Source organism: Cannabis sativa, chromosome 6 (genome assembly GCF_029168945.1).
Source record: "Cannabis sativa cultivar Pink pepper isolate KNU-18-1 chromosome 6, ASM2916894v1, whole genome shotgun sequence".
NCBI classification, from domain to species: domain Eukaryota; kingdom Viridiplantae; phylum Streptophyta; class Magnoliopsida; order Rosales; family Cannabaceae; genus Cannabis; species Cannabis sativa.
The window spans coordinates 21447917-21461547 of record NC_083606.1 but is presented as its reverse complement, the minus strand read 5'-3'; the positions used below and the strand labels follow the sequence as shown (position 1 = coordinate 21461547).

Below are 13631 nucleotides of genomic sequence, written 5' to 3'. Positions count from 1 at the left end.
CAATGTAATTATGAGCAAAATGGAGAAGGTTAATGTCCCCATTATTCCGCCAAAGCAGAGCTACACCACCACTACGCCCAATAGCATCCACCGCAAATAAGCCATCAAAACCAATAGCAACTCGAATTCTTTCCACAACTTCCTTTCGACACAAAGTTTCACACAGAAAAATAAAATTAGGCTTCTTTTGGATTACAAGATCCTTAAGGAATTGAACGGTCCGAGGGTTCCCAAGCCCACGACAATTCCAACTAAGAACACTCATAATGTTTGGTGGGCCTGGACACCAGAACCCACCAAAAGCCCATTTTTTGAAAGAGTAACATTATTTGAAGACATAATCAAATCATCTTCCATAGCATCATTCGGCCCATTTGAAATTTCCACATCATTAGGCCCACTTTCCATAAAAACTCCCTCATTTGACCTCCTCCTTTTGTGGTCCGAAATTTCATTAGCCAAAAATAAAGTAGTGGTATTTGGTACAATCAAAGCATTCTGACCAAAATTCTCAATAAATGAATTTTTATTAAAAGAATGAGGAAATAAAGGAGATTGATTACCTCCCATAAAGTTAGGAGAAATCGGTTTGGGGTGTAAATTGCCGTGATTCTCTCCATCAGTTAAAAAAGGCAACTTCTCTTTGCCTCTGGTAATCGCATCAACGGACGGCAACTTCTCCTTCCCTCTATTCATTGCATCCATGGACGGCAAAGGGTGGTCCTCGGCTTGGACCTCAGCAGCCGGTTCACGTGGCCCAAACGTTTGTACATCGGCCTCCGTACCAGTGCGTAAGTATTGAGAGTGAAGCAGATAATTCTTCCGACGAGTTTGAGCCCTCAACCATTCACCATACGGCTTGACAATGGCTTCCTCCGGTGTGTCGAACAGTTTGTGACAGAAATTTTCAGTATGGCCAATAATACCACATATATAACAGAAGCTTGGTAGGAACTCGTATTTAAATGGCGCCCAAAACCATTCACCACCAGCCTTTTTGAGTTTCATTCTCCTCTTGATCGGTTGATCAATATTGACTCGGACCCGAACACGCAAAAAATCACGCCACAGTCCATTGTTGTTCTTCGGATCGGTTTCAACAAGCTCTCCGATCACCTTCGCCGCCTCCTTCACCACTCTCTCCGTCATGAAACCCGAAGTTAAACCATGAATCTGCACCCACATATCCAACTTATTCAGCGGGATCGATTTCGGATCTCCACCGCGCGGCACTCTTCCAAACAGAAAAAGGAGTCGATTGAACGTCCACGGGCTTCCATTGATGACTCGTTTGATATCGATTTCATGATAGAATTGAAAAAGATAAAGGTTGGGCCCCAATTCCTTAACAAACAACCCTTTACCAGGCTTCCAAAGTCCTGCCAAAGTGTGTCTCATGGCTTCAAAGTCCACCGTTCTAGCGTTCAAAAACCTTCCCACCAAACAAAACCGATCATCAAAAACTACCTCCTCCTCCGAGTCGAGAACGTCAATCTCCACACCCTCCTCTTCTCCTTCAATATCGATACAGGCGTATCTCTCCTCCATCTCCTCCATGGATCGGCTGCTGGAAGCCATACTCAGTCCAATCGTATAACTTGTTACACTATTGTATCCAATATTAACCCAGAAAAATAATAACCCAAAAAGAAATAACCCAGTAAAAGACAAAGAAAGACTTTAGAGAGAAAAACCAAAACACATGCCAATAGGCAAGACTTCTTGGAAAACTTTTAATATTCAATTATAATTAGATCATATCGTAAGTAAATTTTGAAAATTTAATTGGATCTGATTGGTTGTTAGAAGGGACATCCAATCCAATAAATAACCGAGTTGAACCGATCCAATTATCATCCAATAGTCATCTAATTATATTTATATATTTTTAAAATATATTTATAAATTTATATATTTAATATATTTTATTTAGAAAAATATATTAATTGTCTAATTGATTTTATTCTTATTGTGCACATGCACACATTAGATTAAAAATAAACCTTAGATTTAAAATATTATTAATTCTCATCTTTCTAAATAGAAATAAAATTGTCATGCAATGCGTATTGAGTAAGTTTTATTTTTTGACGATTTTATTATAGGATCATGAGAATTGAGTTGGACTAAACTAATGTTTATTATATATGTTGGATTATTAGGTTTCAAATTATGTTTTCGATATATACATATATTTTTTTAATGAAATCGGCTTAAATGGTAGCTAAAATGGATTGAAGGGATCCAATCCAATCTAATAAAAAGCCAGTTATGCATTCTATGGTGAGAACTAATCCAATCCAATACAGCTATTGGATCAGATCAAATCGGATGATTCAATTCAATGGGGTTGGATCGGATGACAAAATCCAATATCCAGTAAATAATTTGATTGGATCGGTTGGATCCAAATCCATTAGATGTGATCCAATGAACACCCCTCATATATATATATATATATGAAGAGCATGTTATTATTAGTTGTTTCAACAATTCAACTACAAATATAAATACAAACCGAACTTTTTGACACTGCATGAAATCGGCACAAGCCCGAGAGGTACAAGTACGACCTAGCACAAAAAAATATGAGTTTGTACACGACACGGTGAGATGTTATAAATTCGCACAACACAACACAAAAAGAAATGAACTTAAGTACGACAAGTTCAAAAGCACAACACGTAAATATAAATAGACCGGCCCAAAATTACAGCACATTAAAAAGTATGATAATAATAATAGTACATAGGTATTTACTAATAAATAGACACATTCTAATTAATTGTTAATATGATTATATACAAAATATTGTTGAAAAATTATATAAAAATAATTAAAACTATATAAAAAATATATATATAATTTCGTGATTAACTTATTAATTGTAAAAACAAATAGTGAAAAAGTAAAGCTTAAATTTAAGCCTATATAAAAAATAGACCGCCCAAATAAAGTACGATACTAGTTCGAGCGTGGGACAAAAATATACATGGGCTTATGACCGTATTGAGCTTACTCCTTAAAATATTAACACAGCATGACACGATTCATATCATTTTATTAATTGACACAATACAATTGATATTATTACGGGCTTTCAAAATATGAATCAGGCTAAGCTATAGACTTTCAACTAAATCTCATTGTCAATTGTTGTCACTGTATATAGCTATGTAGATAGTCATAGGGTAGTAAAACTTTGGGTATAAATAAATAAATTAGGACAGCTTCAAAGTAAGCTTAAAGCATGTTATCATTTTTTAACTTATAACGTCACACGCTTAATTAACTTTTACACCAAACATGCATTAGTTTAAGGTTTCAACATTAATTATTTATAGTCTTATTTAAGTTGTTTTGCATCAATAAGATAATTATTTGAACTCACACCCTAAGATATTATATAATATAAGATAATCGAGCATAATTTTTGGTCGCGGGTTGAGTGTGTTTATTTTTGATACTTGTAGAAATTATAATTCAAATTATTTTATATGATAATATATATTATATTCATAATAAGTATTCGATAATTTTTGAAAAATTTTAATAATTTATGGTACTAAAAAATAAGATTTAAACTTTAAACATATTTATTTTTCACTACACACGTGTTATTAATTATTCTAAACTTTATTTTTAGTATGATAAATTATTTAGAAAATTTCAAAAATCAACATGAGACCTACCATAATTATAATATATATTATTATATAAAAAATTAGATCATTTTCTAAACACGGAAAATAGAGATGCATTTATATATTATATATAAAAGCTATATTTTTCATTATAAATTAACTAAAATTTACAAAATTTATACATATTTTAAGTCTTTAGACAAAGTATATATAAAAAGAAAATGTGAAAGTGCATGAAAAAAAAAAACTATGTATAATGTTTGGTGTGGAACCATATAAAGAATTAATGGGGATTTTTTTTTAATAAAAAAGTATTAAAAATAAATTAATGATTTGTTAAAAAAAAATTATAGTCTATAATAAGCACTTTATCTGTAATAAACTTTATTTCCTTAAACTATTTGCATTTACGAATTTTATTAAAAAATGTTTTCTTATTTTAGAAATTTTATTGACATAAATTGTTTTCTTATTGGGATTTGTTAATTAATAACTATTTTTCTATTTATGAAATTTCTTTTCAAAGATCAATTTAAAAATTATTTAAGAGCATGATGCCATTTAAAGATTGTTTTGTACCATGAGTTAGGTAGTTTATTTTTAGGATAATTGACGAAGAAATTTTTTATGTTTCAATTTTTATTTAATTAGGAGTGTGCATAAATCAATCCAATCTAATTACAACTAATCACTAAACATTAGATATCTAATTGTGAATGGATCGAATATGACATTATTTTTTAATATTTTATTGAATTGGATTAGATGTTGGATGGGGTATCCAAAAATCTAATAAATTCAATATCCAATTGAACTCAGTAGTATTTTCATTTAGTTTGAATAAGTAATTAAATTTTATGTTGTTATACTTAATATATATATATATATATATGTGCATTTATAAAAATTAAGATTAAAATTTTACTTTTTTTACTTAGATTGGATCCAATCTGATAAATATTGGATCTAAAAATTTGATGAAACTGATATGATCCAAAAAATATTAGGTCTAAAATATTAGATAAATCTAAATTAATGCAATAAATATACATGAAATACATCCAATAGATAGAACGATCTAGTCGATCCAATGGATATTGAATCAATGAAATGACTAAAATTAATTGGATCGAATCGAATGATAAAATCTAACATCCTATATATAATTTGATCATATCCAGCCTAAAAATATTGAATGTGGTTCAATGAACACTGTTACACTTAACCACCGTTAGATATAAACTGAGATTGTCGCTATGTACACATGTTACGAAAATTATGATTACTACGCAAGTATACGCAATCAAGTAGTATCTCACGCAAGTGAGGTCGAACCACAGGGAATTGGATTAAATACTACTAAACTATACTTATGATTCTATTTGGTAAAACAATACTTTTTGCAATTTAAAGAAAATAATTCAGAAAATTAAAAAGAATAGATGAGAGATTAGGGAGGTGAATCCTGTTGATAAGTTACCAATGTTAATACCTAATTGCTATCCTTATCTTAATGTGAATGACAGATTATGAATTAACCTAACTCTTTTCAGATCTTTTAGGTTCTAAATCTCATGCTCTCTAATTAACTTCTTAATTAAATCAACATGAAATCAGCATTAAGCAATAATCTAATTGTCACTAAGGCTATGTAAATACTTTCGTTTCACATCAAAACCTAGACTATCCAATTTTAGCATTCTCAATTCTCACTTTTTAGATTTCGAATTGAGATCATTAAATATGTAAAAGGTGATCAAACTTGCACATGGAATTAAACACAAATATAGATAGTATTCGCAAACAAGATGAAGGAATGAAAATTATTTATTAACTAGGCATAAACTTAAACAACATTCATCATCCTCTCTTAATGGGAAATTTAGCTCATAAAAACAATAAAAACATCCATGATTAAATCTGAAATAAAACTAAACATAAAAGAAAGAAATAAGGGTAAAAGAAAGAAACTAGAAGGTGATATCGCTCCGGGTCTTCAAGATAGCTTCCTCTCCACCTTCATCCACTTTTTAGGTCTTTTTCTGCTTAGGTTGACATTCTGAGTCGTATTCCTTATATAGGGATGAGAGGTGTGCCTCCAATTGAGAGAAAAATCAAAATTAGGTCAAAATTGCGTTTTCCATACCTAGTCGCGACTAGCCTTTAAGCTGGTCGCGACTACAGGCAAAACTCGAAAAACCGAGTTTCTGCCAAATTCTCGAAGTCACGACCAGAGTCGCGACCATGAAAAAGGGTCGCGACCTGGCTCATTAGTGGTCGCGACTACTGACGTCTCTTGAGCAGATTTCTCCGATTTTTCGCCAATTTGTCCTGTCTTTTCACCAATTAACTGAATTTGAACTTTGATACCCCGGAAACCTGAAACAATGAAAATCAAGCGTAAAACCGCTCCAAAAGACACCAATAGACGAGAAAATGCTTACTCTTCAGACCCGAAACATAGGCTAAATATAACCTAACAACACATGATAGAAAACTTCAAAGCCAATAAAAGTATGTTACATATACACAATGACAATCTAGTTAGTATATAACGGTGAGATTTAATTGGCGTCTCAAATTTACAAAGAAAAATAAAATTAATGGACTATTTCCACAAAAAAGAAAATAAGAGATTAAGTGTATAAAATTAAAACATAAAGGAATTTCACCGCCAAATAACCTTATTTTTATGTTAGTTGTGACTTGTTTTGTACTATGTATGGTAGTTTGTCTTTGGCATATATAGTGGTTTGTTTAAACTATGTTTCAAGCTTATCCTAAAAATAACGTAAGGTAGCAGGTAGCAGTGACACCCTTTAATCTAATAATAATAAAGATAAGTTTTTATTCATAAAAATAATTATTTAGAATATTTTTTCAATATTGAAATAAATATTTCTATTTTAGTTTAATATTATTATTAAGTGGTGTGGTTTTTTAATTTTATATATTTATTTTTATAAGGATATTTTTCTTCACTCACTGTTAATTACAATTTTTTTTTCTTAAAATTACTTTATTATGTGTGAAATTTTATACATTTCTTAAAGTTTTGTTATTAATTCATTTATATTATTTAATCTGTAGATATTCTTTTGGTACGATAAAAAAAAAGGGAAAAAAAATAAAATGAGCGTTTTTTAATATCTTACTTTCTTCACCTACACACTTTAAAGCTTTATTGTATAGTTCTCTTAGGGCTCGTTTGGAACGCTGTATTAGGTCGTATTGTATTGTATTGTATTATATTGAATTGGATTATCTATCATATTTTTATATAATACAATGTTAAACTTTAATTTATACTAAAATATTATATATTTAGGTGTCCATAAAAGTTATTACCACATATAGTTTTACATAAAAATATTGCATAAAATACAATTCAATATAATACAATACAATACAATACGACTTAATACAGCGTTCCAAACGAGCCCTTAGAGTATATTTACATGCTTCTAGGATGGACAATAAATTTTATAGTTTGAAAGAGATTCATATTCCTTCCATTTAATTTACTAGTTCTAAAAAATAATACTCTTATATGTAATAAAGAAAATAGTTAGTTATGTAAATATAATCAAAATATTATCACCTTGTGTCTAGCGTTTTTATAAAGTGTAGTATTATTATTGATGTAATTTAATATCGAGTCTCATTATTTTACTTTAATAAAAAATATAGTGAAACCTCTATTTAAGAATACACTTAGGATCAATCAAATTATATTCTAATTAAAAGATTATAACTATATATAGACGTACACTAGAAAAAAAAAATCAAAACACCTAAAAGTATCCAATGTAACAACAATAACAATAAGCAATTCTTAATATTATATCATAATAACATTATTATTGAATAAATATAATAGTTATACATAGTGTTGTAAGTTCGTGTGTGCAGTGCCGGTTCGACTTATATTTATTTGTGCTTTCAAAAAAATGGGTGTTATTGGGCCGTACCACAAAAAATATGAGTTGTGTTATGTCGTGCCAATATTTTTAAAGGGTAGGCCAGATATTTTTGTGTCGTGCTTTGCTCATGCCGACCTGTATTTCTTAAACAAGCCATCCAGTTTCCATATTTGAACTTAAATTTGTGCTTTACTTTTTCATATTTTTTTATAATTACTAAAATTTATAACTTTAATTATATTTATATAATTTTTTTTAACAATATATTAAAAATAATCATATAAAAAAAATATTAGCGTAACTTGAATATTTACTTATAAATACTTAAATTTTTATATTACTCTATAAATAAATTAATATATAACCATAATTTTTTATATTTTAATAATTTTAATTATATAATTATAATATTCAACATTATATTTAAGTTTTATTATTATTTTAATTTATTATAATTAATAAATTATAAGGTTTTTTAATATGTCGTGTCGTGCTTTTCAAGTTAGTTTATTCCTGCTTACGTGTCGTGCCTTTTGTGCTTCTCATACTGTGTCGTGCCTAAACTCATATTTTTTTATGCCTTCGGGGCTCGTGTTGGTTTAAATCCGTCCCACATTTACAACACTTATACATTTATTACAATTTGAAATAAAATTATTATTTTTTTTTAGATATGAAATAAATTTATTAATTCTATATAAATAAATTTATAAAACTATGTATATTTTAATTAAGATATAATTATTCTTATATAAATGTATACTTTATTAATACGTGACTTAAATAATGTATAACTAATTACAATTTAAAAATTATTCTTAATTATAACTAGTCCAAATTGTGACTTAATTTATTTATAATAGATTAAAAATTATTCTTAAATACATGCTCTAATATATAAAAAAGATGTTGACTAATTATAGGGTACCACGTCACAATTATGCTAGGGACCTAGGTGCACCATAACATTCATCTATCCTTAATACATGATTAGTAAATTGGATAATCACCTCATATATTGTTTTTTTTTTCAATTTTATGATTTGGGTTGTTCTAGTAGTTTTTAGGGATTTTTTCAATAATATACTTAAAATACAAACTAATTACAAAAATACCTTCACAAATCTCATTTACAATAATACCCTGCCACATCTTCAAAAAATACCTTAATTCTAAATTAATATGCCTGAAACAAAATTAATCTTAAATTCTACTTTTTATTTTTAATTTAGCTGCATTTTCAAAACTTACCTTTTGGTTACTTACTTATAATGTTGATAAGAAACTAATTAGTTACTTTTACATAAAAAAAAAATAAATTATTTTTATATCATATAATTTGAGATAGAATTTGGTTACCTCCAAAATTTATTTGTAAATATCTTAATAATTAATTAATTATTTTTAAGTTATATTATAGTATCTTATTATTTAAAATACATTTTGGTAACCTAAATTTCAATTTTTGACCCTAATAAAATACCACATTTCAAAATATATACCCTCCACTAATTTATACAAATTAATTCCACTATTACTCATTTGTACCCAAAATACCCCTCAAATTTAATTTTCCTATTCACACTCTCTTTCCGTCTTTCCCTCTCTTTCACTCTCTCTCTCTCTCTCTCTCTCTCTCTCTCTCTCTCTCTCTCTCTCTCTCTCTCTGTCGTTCCATCTCTCTCTCTGTCGTTCCCTATCCCTCTTCGACATCGACCCAACATCACGACCCACTTCGGCCATCCACCCACGTCCCCGACCCACTCCGGCCATCCACCCACGACCCCGACCCAACCACGAACCACCACGGACCACCACCACGACCCAGTGACCACCACGAACCACCACGAACCACAAAACGTCGCCACCACCACCACCCGTGATCGTCGACACCGAACAGAGGCCTTCGCCACCACGAGCAGTACCCGTCGCCACCACCACCCGTGATCATTAAAAGGTAATGTTTATGTTTTGAGAAAAAAATACATTTTTCATAGATTTGGATGCCAATTATTGCATGTTGTTGAGGGGATTAGTGGATTTTGTGTAGCATTTGTGATCTTTAGGTTGTAGATTGTAGTGTTTCAATGAAATCTGTGTAAATTACAGGGTTGTCGATGACATGTCAATAGGTTATCGATAGGATGTCGATAGATTGAGTGTCTGTTTGAATGTTACTGTAATTTGTATGTCGATAGGATATCGCTTGTATGTCGATAGGATGTCGACTGGTATTGTAAGAGTATTTCTGCCCTATATTGTCGACGACTTGTCGACAGTATGTCGATGGTATGTCGATTAAATGAACATGTTGATTGTTAGGTTGTATTGTCGACTGAATGTCGACTGTATGTCGACAGTATGTCGATATATTGTGTAATTGTTATTTGTTTGAATTGTCGACTGAATGTCGACAGGATGTCGACATTTTGTCGACATGAAAGTATTTTCTCTGCTTTTGATAATGTCGACATAATGTCGAGGGTATGTCGACATAATGTCGAGGGTATGTCGACATAATGTCGACATGTTTGTGTTGAAATTTTTGTGTGCTTACTGTTAGATAATGTCGACTGAATATCGACATGATGTCGATGTTATGTCGACCATTTTAAATTTTTTTAGCAGCTTTATTTATTTGTTTTTTTGTTTTTTCAGATGGCTCCCAGACTCATTATTCCAGCACCCGAGCATTTCACTGGCCGCGTCACATATAGGGGCACTGGAATTTTTGCAAAAATTAAAGCTCGGTTTGAGGAGTTCAACCTTAATAACACGGCGAAGGAAAGCCGTTTCGGGAGCTTCTGGAATGCCGTACCACTGACATTCTCCTCGGTGTTATTTCACCAGCTACTGCTCCACAAAATGAAAGTGGATGCTCAGGAGGAGTTGAGGATGAGGTTTTATGTTGGTCGGAAGGAGGTCCGATTCGGGGTGCTGGAGTTTGCACTCATTACGGGTTTGGACTTCTCCTCGGGGCCAACAGAAGAGGAGAAGGCTGCGCAGGTCGCGCGCTCGGGGTCAGACCGATTGATCAACAAATATTTCAACCGGTCTGATAGTGTGAAGACAGAAGCACTCCAACTTCAGTTCACAAACTGCCAGAACCCGGAAGACTTGTACAAGCTCGGCTTGTGCTTGTTTGTGGAGTCAGTGCTTCTGGGCCGCGAGGCCAACGCGCTGATCACGCCTCACATCATTAGATATGTGGAAGACCTCGAGTTCTTCTTTCGGATTCCTTGGGGGAAGCACTCATTCGCCAGACTCATGCACTCGCTTCAGAAATACATGTTGAAACAGAAGGCCAACTACGAGAAGAAGCTGAGTTCGGATGTTCAGCACGAGTGCAAATACACAGCATATGGCTTCGCACCTGCAGTCCAATATTGGGCGTACGAGGCCATTTTGGAGGTTGGCAAGAGGTATGGCACGAACCACGGGATTCGGTTCCCCAGGATGCTTAGCTGGACGAGCAAAGGCGATATTGGGAAGAAAGACGTCAGCGCATTATTTTCTAGACGGGTATGATTTTCACTTATGTTCTGAATAATTATTTAACATAAATGCTTGTAATAAATGCTAAATGGTTTTATTTTGATATTTGTTAAACCATAAACAGAATCTGGAAGTGGTGAAGGGGCTACTTCCACGGACAGAGGAGGAGGCATTTGTGAGGACAATATCTTACGATGGTGTGGAGAACCTGGTTGATGATGCTGTGGATGACACAGAGGCTGAGGCAGGTAGTCAGGTACCAGAGACTCAGGTCCCAGACACTCAGGAAAGAGACACTCAAGTACCAATTTCTGGAACTTTTTTTTATGTCTTTATTTTTTATTATTTTTTTTATATAGTGGAGGGTATATCGTATGCTTACCGTATTTTTTTGATATATATTTTTTCAGGCCACTGCTTCAGAACCTCAGCCCAGTGCACCATCTGCATCAGGCGTTCGGGGTGCCGAGTACACTGATTTAGTGGCTCGGTTGGATAGGATCGAGGGTGACACTCAGGGTCCGTATCTTGCTCATGTCGAGCTGAAGAAGGCATACGAGACCAGCCATGTAGAGCTGAAGGGTGGTCAGAACGTAATTATGGAGCAGCTCAGACACATATTGGCCATGTTGAATCGTCCGCCAACGACAGCTTCAGCACCGGAGGCCCCAGCAGATCCATCTACCCCACCACCAGCTGCTTCACCCCCAGTAGAAGAGGATGAGGTCTTCCCCGAAGATTACGATCCTTATGAGGGAGCTCCAGCGACTCCGATCGAGGCACAACCTCTTATCCATGTACATGACACCGAGTCGCAGGGTGAGATTCTGTCCATAGAGGCACAACCTGCAGTGGTTAAGAGTCGGAAGAGGAAGAGAAAGCCTCCTGTATGGTTCGGTGACTATACGGAGATGAAGAGGAGACATAGGCCATCTTCGACTTTTGATCCCCTGGAGCTACCGGATGAGAAATTGTTAACCACTTTCCGAAAGTGGTGTGTTGGACTCATTCCGAACCACCGACTTCGGGATTTGAGAAGTGGTGATTACGGTCCAGGATTCTTTTGGATAATGCTCACACCAAAGGAATGGCTTACAGATGACGTAAGTAAAGTATTTTATAATATTAATTCACTTTACAACTTTATGTGCAATTAATATATTTTTTTGTGTAACTGACATTTCCGTTTATATGCAGCATATAGATGCAGCAATGCATATGCTGAGGAGGCGACGCACCGACTATCCACTGACATTTCCTCAGAAGGGTATCATTCTCTCCACATTCGTGACCGCCATGATCAGCAGTGCATGGACGAGCCACAAGGGTCCGAGGAAAAACTTTAAATGGGAGGAATATATCCTGGACTACTGCACAGGGTTTCATAAGGTATTGTTTTAGTAAGATTTTAAATGTTAATTGTTTGGGAAGATTATTATGGTTTGTTAATTGTTTCGTTGTTCTCCGTAATTACGGTCCCAAGTCTTTGAGAGATGGAGGGGTAACGAGTTTATTTACTTCGTTCGCACCTTCCCACGGCAAGACAACGGGTCACGATTGAAGTCGACATAGAGCCGTGGAAAATTAATGTCTACGACCGTGATTCCGGCGTACGTCATTGGACCGCCATGGAACCCATCTTGAATGTTTGGTCAGAACTAGCCCTCGCTAATCCTTGCAACCGGGGAATTTCCACATAACAACCAGATCATGGCGTTAGCTAACGGTGACATCACGGTGCTTCCAAAAATGCACGCGACTCGAGCCACTCACGACTTAGTTCCGAAGTCAGCAACCAGGTACATAGCGATAAAAAAGTACTATAGTATTAAAATATGTTTTACGTTAGATCGACTTTACATTTTATTTTGCATTTAGTGGTGATTGTGGCGTGTATTGCATTGAGTATGTGGAGCATCTCATGATGCAGCGTGGATTGACCGATGTGACGCCAGACCGGATAGCCATGTTTCGTCAACGGTGGTGTGTCGATTTATTTTACCAAAATGTCGGCTGATTATATGTGTAATTATTGGGACATTGTATATTTTGTGTAATTAACATTACAGTTATGTATATATAGATTTTCTTTTCATTCAAATTTTGATAATTATACGTGGTTTCAAATATAAAATATCAACATTATTCAACAAAAATAACTATTAAACCTAAAAATAATTAAAATATTTGAAAAATATTCAACCTCAACAAAAATAACTATGACAAAATATGCATCATTACAATATATGAAATTTCCCAACGAATACGTACAAGACGCCTCAGATGCGGGCTTTGCATGTTGCTCTGTTGTGGCCTGAAGCACCACAGCGGCTGCAGTTTCGTGGTACAGAACCTTTTTTATCACCAGACGGGAAACGGTTCTCCCGTCTTCTTCCAGCGTTGCTTTTTCTTGGACGACCTACAGGCTTCTTTTCCACAGGTACCCCAACTTTCATATTCTTGATGTGTTACGGGAGAACCCAATCATCCTCGTCACCAGCGAGATTGATGGTATCATCGTAAATCTTCCTCCACGTTTCTTTTGAATAATAAGGTGAGCAAAGCGTGT

At 33.6% G+C, this 13631-nt stretch overlaps 2 protein-coding genes and 1 long non-coding RNA gene across 3 annotated transcripts; all 3 read left to right on the top strand.

Annotated features, from left to right (window-relative positions):
- The first annotated feature begins 9069 nt into the window (after nucleotides 1-9069).
- On the top strand, nucleotides 9070-11575 carry LOC133038999 (uncharacterized). The gene is made up of 3 exons (XM_061117765.1): nucleotides 9070-9524; nucleotides 10226-11089; nucleotides 11187-11575. Exons 2-3 carry the CDS (start codon nucleotides 10226-10228, stop codon nucleotides 11538-11540), a joined length of 1218 nt encoding a protein of 405 aa, XP_060973748.1. The 5' UTR covers nucleotides 9070-9524; the 3' UTR covers nucleotides 11541-11575.
- A 24-nt stretch (nucleotides 11576-11599) lies between these two features.
- On the top strand, nucleotides 11600-12517 carry LOC133038998 (uncharacterized). Its single transcript, XM_061117764.1, has 2 exons — nucleotides 11600-12165; nucleotides 12260-12517. The coding sequence occupies exons 1-2, from the start codon at nucleotides 11662-11664 to the stop codon at nucleotides 12461-12463; spliced, it is 708 nt and encodes a 235-aa protein (XP_060973747.1). The 5' UTR covers nucleotides 11600-11661; the 3' UTR covers nucleotides 12464-12517.
- A 214-nt stretch (nucleotides 12518-12731) lies between these two features.
- LOC133039081 (uncharacterized) lies at nucleotides 12732-13157 on the top strand. Its single transcript, XR_009688608.1, has 2 exons — nucleotides 12732-12861; nucleotides 12941-13157. It is a non-coding gene; the product is annotated as an uncharacterized LOC133039081 (long non-coding RNA).
- Nucleotides 13158-13631: the final 474 nt, after the last annotated feature.